Source organism: Sturnira hondurensis, unplaced genomic scaffold (genome assembly GCF_014824575.4).
Source record: "Sturnira hondurensis isolate 20B ecotype Veracruz unplaced genomic scaffold, ASM1482457v3 Scaffold0007077, whole genome shotgun sequence".
NCBI classification, from domain to species: Eukaryota; Metazoa; Chordata; class Mammalia; order Chiroptera; family Phyllostomidae; genus Sturnira; species Sturnira hondurensis.
Window position 1 is genome coordinate 136,649 of NW_028079708.1, and position 11,759 is coordinate 148,407.

Sequence of the window (11,759 nt, forward strand, 5' to 3'; positions counted from 1 at the left end):
ATATCTTCAAAATTGGGACACAGCAAAAATATACTAGAAATTGAACTAACAACAATGATATGTTAGTTACATGCTGTAGCTAGGAATGCAAAATGAAATAGAGAGCACTCCAAAAGATCACACCCATAGCTATAATATGTATAACTCTGTAGAATCGATCAACACATAGATGAAAAAGTGGAAGCCTAGAAAAGAGGAGTAGCGTGCTCAAGGTCCTCTCAGTTGACTCACTGAGCATATGGGGTTCCACAATAGACATCTGTTAACTCCCACCTTAGTGAACTTTACCTGAGTTCACCATGTGGTCACACTCCTGGTGAAATGATACAAGAGACTAGAAATGAGGCAAGCTGGATAAGAAACGAGTAGTCACTCATTTTCAGACAATTTTTTTGCATTTTGTGATTATAGCATAAGGCTGAATGCATGTTATCCAACTGCTCTGGTATCCACTTTCTCTCATCCCAGGAAAGTTACTTTTCTTCATCTGTGAAACAAGAATAGTAATAGTAACACCAACCTTGTACATTTTTGTGAGAGTTAAATGAGAAAGTGCACCCAAGCATCTAGCAGCATCTTATTGAGCACCTAAATAAGGGGACAATAATTGTTAGTATTTTTGTGTTACATACTTTTTTGAATAAGCTTCCAAGCTAAATATCACCTTATTTTACATGAGAACTGAATCTCAATCCAAATTCTTAATGCTACTGATTGACAGAGGTGGGCTTTGAAACACCTGTCAGAATGGCCTGTAGTTTTCCCTTTCTTACACTGGGAAATATTGATGTATTCACTATTCCTTTCATTTCAAGAAAATCATTGCTATATGAGTATAGGATAACAAATTTCTGCCTTTCTGTTTCTGGTGTAGAATTTATAGCCATTGGCCATTAGGGGAAAGCTCATTAGATAAGAGAAACTGTTGAGTTTAAGTACCAGTGCAGGGAAGAAAACAGCACAGGAAAGAAATTTGGAAAAGAGCCTAAATTCTCCCATCTCTGTATCTTCTGTAGATTCTTATGTCACCCACATTAGGGTGATCTTAGTTAAGTCAGGTGATCTCTCTGAACTTTACTTAAATATTTTATGTATTCAATATAGCTAAAATTATTGTCTTTGATTTGTGTGGATTCTCACCCACTTAGAATAAGAGGCTCAACGTACAAATGTTCAGTAAGCTACTTATCCATTACTTAAAAAAAAAAAAAACTTAAGAGCCCAAGAATAGCAGAGTACAACATAAGACTTACATGATAAGCACTTTTCCTTCAGTTTTATAATTTGAAATTCATCATTTGACTTTAGCAAGGCCTGTAGAGCAAAAAATACAGTTTAAAATATGTCTTTGGCTTTGGGGGAATTAAAAAGACAGCTGAAATAGCCAGTCAAACTGTCTTCCCATCACACTCACCCTTTGCTTAACCCTCTTAAGAAGTCTACTAACTCCCACTCCATCAGCATGTCTTCACCCTGGCAATTGCCTGATGCTTCTCAACTCTTTTCTATCAATCATATTTCTACATCTGCCCAAGCCTTCTACCCCTTTATAAAAATTTTAGTTTCTTAGTTTCTCTTTTTTTGTAATTTGCTGCTTAGAATACTACTCAGAGTGGCAGACACAATTGACTCTCATGTTCAGTGCACTTTGATAATACCAGGACCATCTGTGTTGGTCTTCCTTTAGGAAGGAAACACCCAGTTGGTTTACACAGAGATGAAGTTTAAGTCAGAACTATTTTCCCCCTCACCCAGCTGCTGAAATATCTCTATCCAATTTTATCCTTGGTTTGATTCAGCTGCAGAATTTATCATCCTCTATGTAAGAAGAAACTCTACATAAGAGATTCTTCATTTACAATCTATCTATACACAAATAATTTCTTCTTAGATCTTGCTCAACATCCAACAAAGATGAAGATCATGGTAATTATGGCTATGAATGAAATATATTATTTATTATAAGTTTACTTAAAATAATTTATGCTCTCCCAAACTTGTTAAAAATCAAGGAGAATAAAGAAAAGAAGATGATTTAGAAGATCTCAGCTTACATTCTAACAGGCTCCCTCCTTCTCTTTCAAGATGACAAGAAGAGCTATAGTAAAAACGAGACAAGTTCACCAGGTCTTATATCTTCCCTTAACATGGTACCTGCACACACAGAATGGGGCAGAAATTTCAATAGTCACTTGATTTGTCCTTTATCTTCTTCCAAAAAGAAAATATGGAAGACTCCACTAAAAATATATTTAGTCTCTATCAGTTAGGTGCAAGTCCCCTGAAAACTTGCATCATTTCTTTCTTTGTTATTGTTACTGAAAATACTCCATCCCCAAAAGCATATCATATCTTGGGAATGAGGCCACTAAGGGAAAGTGCAATTGAAGTTTTGCTTCATATCCTAAGTAAGTTCAATGACATCTGTTTTCTGATCATTTCAAGTTTATTTCTAATTGGATATAGACTCTTTCACCTCCAGTTCCAAGCTAAGCAAGGAAACTCTACAAAGTTCTTTGTAAATTGAAGTAACACAGAGAGGGCTGTGGCAGTACCCATCTCTCTTCTGCATTAATGTGTTAGGAGCAACACACAAGAATGTACAAAATGGGCTTTCCTTGGACAGAACACCTACCATGTGTTGCCAAGGAAATGATTTTCCTAAGTCTTTGTCCAAAATATGTGAAGTGTTTAATTATCGTAAGCTAGGACTGGAAAAGAAAACTTATTTTCTTTCATTTTTTAAAAAATTATATTCTGATAATGTATTAACTGGTCCTTAAAATGTAGCAGATTACATCTGAACAGTTAGCATATGGCAAGAGGAAATACTTTATTATTGCTAAGAAATACAACAAAACAGAATGCTTAGAGTGTTCTTTTACCTCCAAGACAAATAGCATCAGCCTGACATAACAGNGAGCATTGGCAGGAAAATCTCAGATATTCCATGCAGCAATATTTTTACTGATACGTCCCCTAGAGCAAGGGACATAAAGGAAAGAATAAACAAATGGGATCTCATCAAAATTAAAAGCTTCTGCATGGCCAAGGAAAACAGTATCAAGATACAAAGAGAAGCAACTGTTTGGGAAAACATATTTGCTAATGACACCTCAGGAAAAGGTTTAATCTCCAAAATATACAAAGAACTCACACAACTCCACTCAAAGAAGACAAGCAACCCAATTGAAAAATGGGCAAAGGACTTGTACAGACACTTCGCCAAGGAGGGCATACAGAGGATACAGAGACACATGAAAAGATGGTCGATATCACTAGCTATCAGAGAGATGCAAATCAAAACCACAATGAGATACCACTTAACACCAGTCAGAATGGCCATCATAAACAAAGCAACAAATAACAAGTGTTGGAGGGGTTGTAAAGAAAAGGGAACCCTAGTGCACTGTTGGTAGGATTGCAGACTGGTGCAACCACTATGGAAAACAGTATGGAAATTTCTAACAAAACTAAAAATGGACGTGCCTTTTGACCCAGGAATTCCACTGTTAGGAGTATATCTTAGGAATCCTGAAGCACCAATCCAAAAGAACCTATGCACCCCAATGTTCATAGCAGCACAATTTACCATAGCCAAGAGTTGGAAGCAACCTAGATGCCCATCGGTCAATGACTGGATCAAAAAACTATGGTACATTTACACAATGGAATTCTATGCTGCAGAAAGGAAGAAGGAACTACTACCCTTTGCAACATCATGGATGGAACTGGAAAGCATTATGCTGAGTGAAATAAGCCAGGTGGTGAAAGACAAATACCATATGATATCACCTTTCACAGGAATCTAAACAACAAAACAAACAAGCAAGCAAAATGTAACCAAAGACACTGAAATACAGAACGTGCTGACAGGGTCCAGAGGGGAGAGGGGAGAGAATCACAGGGGAAAAGGGGAAGGACTCACATGAACAAATATAAAGGACACATGGACAATAACTAAGGTGGGGGTGGAGATGGGAGGGAGGTGGGGAGCACTGGGGGGGGGGCAGGGCTGGAAATACAAGACAGAAAACTGTACTTGAACAAGAATTAAATAAAAAAAAATTAAAAATGGCTATCCTTTCATTCGTAGGCCAATGTTCAATCCACTGAGCCATAGCAGCCAGGGCTGTTTCTTCAGTTTTGTATCCCACATATGAGTGAAATAATATAGATCTTGATTTTTATGTCTGATTTGTGTCGCTTAACATGATGTTTTCAAGATCCACCCATGCTGTCGAAAATGGCAGTGTTTTATCTTTTCGTGTGGCTGAGTAGCATTGCATTGTATGTATGCACCATACCTTCTTTATCCAATCATCTAATAAAGGACAGTTTGGCTGTTTCTATAGCCTGTCCACTGAGAGCTGAGGAGTGGACCCACATGTATGTATATGGACAAATAATTTTTGACAAAGAAGCCAAAAACATACAATGGAGGAAAGAAATCTGCAACAGATGATGCTGGGAAAATTGAGAAACCACATGTTCTGTTGGGCTTCATCCTTGTATTTAGAATGCAGATTTTTGCATCAGCAAGACTGGCCTTCAGCTTGCCCAAACTGTGTGTTCAGGCAGAGACATGCAGGGAGCACAGAGCACTGATGCAAGAGCTCCACAGCCCCTTCTCCTCACTGCCCACCTGAATTTCTTGTCTCTTTCAGGGGCCATCTGTTTCTAGTAGGATGAATATTAGGAAACACCAGTTATGCAACAGAAAATATCACCTACCACCCATGAATACTCATATTGCAGGATAGTTTTCCTCATATTGCAAGATAGTTTTCTCTCTTGTGACTCAACCACCAACAAAATTTCCAGCATTAGCAAATTTCTTAAGACTCATTTATAAATGAACATGGTGTGGACATCAGTACTTACCTAACGTGGTCTACAATTGACTTACCACATTTTCTGCATTAAGTGACTATTAAGTCTACACAGTTTTCCTTTAATCTTGTGAATAACTTTACCAAAAATCTTGTCATGGCTCTACAGAAACAAACCCATGCAAGCCACCACCAAGAACTGAAAGTAAAAACAGTATAATTCATGCACTGAAGAGCATTTATCACTAGCACTTATCACTAGCACTTTATTAGAACCCTCATTCAAATCACTTATATTAACAAATGTACATTCACTTCATCATTTAAAATGTGTACATTCAGATCAAATGCATAATTGTGAAGTTCTTGGATATTTTCTGCATTATGTTTGTGTACATAAGTGTTCACTCAATTACATTTCCAGAATAACCAATGATCTTTCCTGAAGAAAATTACAGCTATCCAGAGTGTTCTTCCATCACTTGTTTTGTTTTCTCCTCTAAGACAGACACCTAATTTGAGTTTTTAAATTGTAATTTACCTAATTTATATCATTTATGTGTTTTTAAAGATGAGGATCTTAAATTCAAGGACTTATAGCACCTATCAATGTGCTCCACTCTATACTGTGTTCATACCCCCTAAATACATTTATTATGTCATTAAGTATTTTTATTAACATACACAGCTATTAAAATATTATTGACAGGAACATTTGGTTGAGGGTGTATGACCTCTGGTTGACAGAAAATTGAAAGTTAAATAAATCCCATAAATGTTTAATTATATATCCTGGATTATTGAAAATTCTGTTATGTATTGCTAACCAAGACCATAAAGAAAGTACATTACAAAGTTTGATAGCAATTTTTAAATATATTTTATTGATTATGCCATTACAGTTGTCCTATTCCCCCCTTCATTCCCCTCCACCTTGCAAACCCCTCCCCCACCATTGACCCCCTTTTGTTTATGTCCAGGTGTCACAAGTTCCTTAGATTCTATATTTCCCAGACTATTCTTGCCCTCCCCCCTATTTTCTACCTACCGTCTATGATACTTATTCTCTGTACCTCTGCCCCCTTCTCCTGATAGCAATTCTTATGGTAATAAAAATAAGAATTTGTTTTATCTGGAAATAAAACCTTCATGATTTGGGTGAAAGCAGTAACATAATTCCCAGCTTTCAGTTACACTGGAACGGTGATAGTAGAAATTTGCCCGGACTTCCTCTGTCCTATGAGACATCAATCTGATCAGCAAGCACTCCAGCAAAAGTCATTTAATTGAGTTATTCCAGTGGCCTGCCCATTTGGGGAAAGTCTGTCAAACTAGAACAGTTATAACATATTTATCTGGAAGGAGTATCTGTACGGAAGGAAAAGAATATGTTCATGAAGTAAACTTGATGATATACTTTAGCTATATTGAAATATTGAGAAACCCTAATTTTTTCTCTGTGTCTACACACATTGTCAGGTAACATTTCAGTTCATCATGAAATCTGTGATTTGCACTGGCTAACAGAATGTTAACAGACATAAGAATAAAGGTAGTTTGACCTACCTTTTGTTATAGCATGTATTTTCTCTCTTGTGATTCAACCACCAACAGTGGAAGAAATACTATAACTAACCCAATGACACAGAGCATAGCTACTCAATTACCTTGCAGTTCTGCAGAGTGGAGGTGAATTTGTCAGGTTAGCCAAGAAGGTCTAGCTGATATTAGCAGTGCTTCCTATTCAATGCACCAATAAAAAAATCGCCATACATATTACTGAAATTGTATGCTATTTTATTATTATGAAGCAACAGATACACACAACTCAAGACTGGCATGAATGACAATTTTAGGTATTATCATAGGTATTTCAGAAATGTACAATGATTAGCTATTTTTTTCATCTTTTGTACACAAAGAACAAATAAAATTTTTATTAATAAGTACAATTTAACCAAAGAGTAATCTGGATATAGGAGGGATGGGGCAAACTTATGCTTTCTTTGCACTTTCTATGTACCAATGCTTCCTGTGTGGAGTTAAAAACTTCTTTTAAATTTACTGTCTGTTAACAACTCTTAATTTACTACATTGCATTTGATGTGTGTTCCATCAGGATCAGCTATAGGTATTCAATGTAACTCTTTAAACCCATTCATCAAAGACTGAAAAAAGAATAGAAGACTCCTCTGGGAAGCTAAATGGTACTGTGTCCTAATGCAGAGATCTTTGCAGGACAATCTCTATGTGTAAAGACTTAATGTAAATGGTCTGAGCTTTAATTACTATCACTTACCACTTTGCAGCTAATGTACTAAAGTTTAAATTGAACAGAGATTGAATCAACTAGAGAGTTAAACCAATGCACCACTTCACCTTTTGAAAAGGAATTTGAAGTATTAAATACTAGAAGAATTAGACAAAAATCCACAATGCAATTGGAAATCAATATGTATATCTTAGCTATTTTATATTAAATGACATTAATTTGGTATTGATTAACTTCCTGACCATCTCCTTCACTTCTTTGTTCCTGAGGCTGTAGATCAGTGGGTTCAGCATGGGGATGACCACTGTGTAAAAGACAGAGGCCACCTTGACCATGAGCCAGGAGCTTTTGGAGTTAGGAACACAGTAGAGAAAAAGAATGGTCCCGTGGAAGATAGTGATGGCAGTCAAGTGGGATGCACATGTAGAGAAGGCTTTGTGGCGCCCCCCAGTTGAAGGCATCCTCATGACAGTGATGAAAATGAAAACGTAGGAAGTAAGAATGATCACCGAGCTGCTTATTTCATTAAATGTAGCAGAGACTAATAGGATCTTCTGGCTAATGTAAGGGTCAGAACAAGACACAGAGACAATAGCAGCAGGCTCACAGACGAAATTCTTTATGATATTATTTCCTCTGAAGGTTAGGTGCACTAGAAAGTAGGTAAGGGTCAGGGAACAAGCTATACCCCAAGAGTATGAGGCACCCACCAACAGGGAACAAAGCTTCTGAGACATGACTACTGTGTAGAGAAGAGGGTTACACACTGCCACAAATCGGTCATAGGCCATGACTGCCAACATGAATGTTTCTGTCACCACAGATATGCAGGCCAAGAAGAACTGCATGATGCATCCTGTGAAGGAGATGGTCTTGTCTTCCACAACCAAGTTTTCCAATAGTTTGGGTGTAACCACCATGGAATAGCAGAAATCAAGAAAGGATAAGTGGCTGAGAAAATAGTACATGGGTGTGTGGAGTTTGGGGTTTATCCTGATGATCATGACCATGCCCAGGTTCCCCAGCACAGTGACTGTGTAGATGGCTAAGAACAACAAGAACAGAGGCACCTGGAGCTCTGGATAATCTGAGAAGCCCAAGAGGATGAAGGTGACTTCATCACTCTGGTTTTCTAGGTTCCTGTGGACAATATGGGAAAGTTGACTCAGAGAAATGAGAAGGAAAGTTGGGATAAGGCAGGTTAAAATGAGCAAATGTTGAAAGACATCAATATACATAGTGTTATGCAAAGTACTTGCTTTCATTTACTTGTTACTTATTTCAAAAGCTAGAATTTACTAATACTAATATTCTAGAGTAAATTTAAAATCTGTGCTGCTGGAATAATAAAAGAAGGAGGAACAACATACTGTTGGATCTTTTATATTCTAGATAAGACTCAATATCCTCAGAGACAGTTAGCATTATTAGAAGGATTAGTCTAGTTTTTTGCCTCAACATGAGTTTAGTTAAAATGCTTGTTGTGGAGGAAACATGTATTGTAAGGTTCGATCATTTCTTTCCTATCTAACCAGTTTAACAAGGAGAAGTTAGAACTCAAAAGGAAATTTATGGCCTAGCAAAATGGTCATTATTTTTTTACTATTGTTGCTGTAGCTATTTTTTAATTTCCATTTCTAGAGACTTTCTTATAGTTAGTCACACATTTCTCTCCCCATATTTTAGATATTTCCTGAGGAAAAATAATACCCTTGATCAGCTATATTTACCTAATCATTCAAATTTTAAAAATATGTTACCCTTTTTTGGTATATTATAATATCTGTATTTAAAGGGACTTGTGTAGAAATATATTTTTACCTTTATTTTATTTTTATTGTGCTGGAGACCTATCTACTACATCATCGCTAGATGGTCAACTTAGTCTACCTTAACCCCTTTAAACATGGGATGCTGCACTTAGGTATCACAGTGTGGCTTCTGTTTGGTTAGACATTGAGGTTTAATAGACATAAAGATAATCCTTACAATTTCTTCTTTTCTCAGTTGGTTGATCTCTTCCAATAATTTTATCTCTACTTGACATATTCCTTAACACTGTAGTTATACTATTACCTATGCCTTTACTGATAATTATAAGCCTCTGAAATATCAAATTTATTCACATCTCTAACATAATACATATTTTACTGGTTTTTATTTATTACTATTTTATCAAGTCTATTCCACAACAAAATACAATTTGCAAAACCAAAGATGGGACAATAGGACAGACTATGTACTCAATAACATCTACTGAAGAAATGAACATGTGATTATGTGAGTAAACCCTGGGAACATAATACACTTGTATGGGGTAAAAGTTCATAAAAATACTAAAGGAGTTAGAATTGCCTATTCAACGAGGACCACTCTGTAAACTCACAATGCACTGAGATGCACATCTTGAGTCATACAAAACAAGTTGTCACAGTGAAACTTCTTGGGACCTAATCTTCCTGAAATAGCAGAAAATAAGGATGTGTAGCAGGGGAAGGGATACATTTAATATTTTTTAGTGTCTTGTGTTCATCCGAAATGCCTCAGCTACCTTTTTCTGCTATTTAAGCAATTATTCTCAGAGCCACTTTCTGACTATTTACTAAAACTTAAAACGGCACTAGGCATAAAGGGAAAGTCATTCCATGTAGAACTTAAAATTCTATGTCCTGTTATGGCCTGAAATTAAAATACTCCATCTAAACCCTCATTTTTTCTCTGTGTCTACACACATTGTCAGGTAACATTTCATTTTCACTTGGTTGTTATGCCTTTATCCTCCATGATCATACATAGCACTTAAAGGTTTCCTGCATATGTAACAATATCATTCACATCTTGCTGTACCTTTTCTTCTCCAAATGTTCCTTCAGATTCCTTTGATTTTATACTTATGGTTTGATCTTCCACCACATTTATTATAATTTCCTGAATGTGCTTTTCAACCTCACATAAAACTCATCAGATACAAATTCCACAACTGAGCATATTTTTTCTTACTTTTTCCAAAATATGTATTTGTTCTTTATAGCCATTATAACAATATCTGAGCATTTCAGGTTGAAAGAAAAATTATCACCATCAAAAATAAATGCAGCAAAATATCCTTTAGTGGATGATTAGATAAAGAAGATTTGGTACATATAGGCAATGGAATACTACTCAGACATAAGATCAAAGACTTCTATTTGTGTCAACTGGATGGATCTTAAAATATCATGTTAAGCAAAAATAATTCAGAGAGAAAAGGTCAAGAATCACATGATTTCACTCATGTGTGGGATATAAACTGAAAGCAACAAATTGACAAACAAGAAAAACAAACAAATAAAACTCACAGACACAGACAACAGTATGGTAATTACCCAAGAAGAAGGGGGTGGGGAGATGATAAAGGATAAAGTGGTGCAAATACATAATGAAGGAAGATGTCTTGACTTTGGGTGATGTGCACACAGTGCAATGTACAGATGATGTATCATAGAATCATACATACACTTGAAACAATATAATTGTATTAACCAATGTCACTCCAATAAATTTAAATTAAAGAAAATAAATATAATTACTGATATGTATTCAACTCATTCTTACTCACATATCTTGTCCACGTGTCTGGCTCTCCACTCTATCTCCTGCCCTCTGTATTTATAAATCAGACTTGGAGCCAAGGTTCACAGTCCCCGGGTTAGGCCCACGAAGTGTCAAACATGTCCAGTTGACTGAGAGCTCCAGGTGCTGTGCACACTCCTCCTCTTCTTTCTGGTGATATCTAACCTGGAGTGGCTTTCTCACTGCACATCCACTCTTTGCTCAGCACTGTCATAGGCATTGTAGAAACTATGGAATTATGAAATGTAGGACTCATCCTCAATGTTTTCCCTTCTGAGAATTATTTGAGGAATAATATATATATAATGACAAATGATATATTACAACATATAATTCTTTTTTATTATTAAAATGGAAGTTTGCAGGTATAAAGAGAAAGATGAGAATATTGTGATCAACAAAAACTGAAACTTTCCTAGTGATGTAAGTCAGTGAATATTCAAATACTTGCCGTCAGCTAACTAGGCATCCTGGCAGACAGAGTGGCATGTGTTTGCCTCCTGCAAAGCTTGCTGATATACATTATTTTCCTTCTAAATTGAAATAAAATAAGAGTAAATCAACTCACCTGAGTGTAGAAAAATTTGACTTACTCATTTGCTAAAGTTTCTTTGCTAAAATTAATGAACTCCCAAAATGTTCTTGCTAAGATTTCAACTTTGAAAATTAGGTAGTAACAAACCTGTAAAAATATGAATAGGAGTCTACAGCATATTGTAATATTTACGGAAAATGACTTTTTCTCAAATCTATTATAAATAAACTTAAGATATGACAGAGAGAAAAGGAGATAAAAAAGCTGAATCTTAACCAAACTGTGTTACATATATATGCCACCAAGACCTTAGAGACATTAGCCCCAGAGAATATCATTGAAGTATTGCGTAGGAGGCCACGGGTAGAGCAATTAGGTGAAGTAATGGCTAATGTGATGTTTTGGTTGTATGTAATTTCTTCTAAACATTGGGGAATAATTTCATCAACATTTTTAAATATAAAATCTTTATTATATTTTTCCATTACCATTTAGTACCTTCACAAGC

General features: G+C 36.0%; 1 protein-coding gene across 1 annotated transcript; it reads right to left on the reverse strand.

Moving 5' to 3' along the window:
• Window positions 1-7,298: 7,298 nt before the first annotated feature.
• LOC118990486 (olfactory receptor 5D13-like) lies at window positions 7,299-8,342 on the reverse strand. Its single transcript, XM_037051094.1, has one exon. It carries the CDS (start codon window positions 8,340-8,342, stop codon window positions 7,299-7,301), a length of 1,044 nt encoding a protein of 347 aa, XP_036906989.1.
• Window positions 8,343-11,759: the final 3,417 nt, after the last annotated feature.

Coding starts and splice junctions, on each gene's coding strand:
- LOC118990486 (XM_037051094.1), bottom strand. CDS start 8,342: ATGTATATTGATGTCTTTCAACATTTGCTCATTTTAACCTGCCTTATC.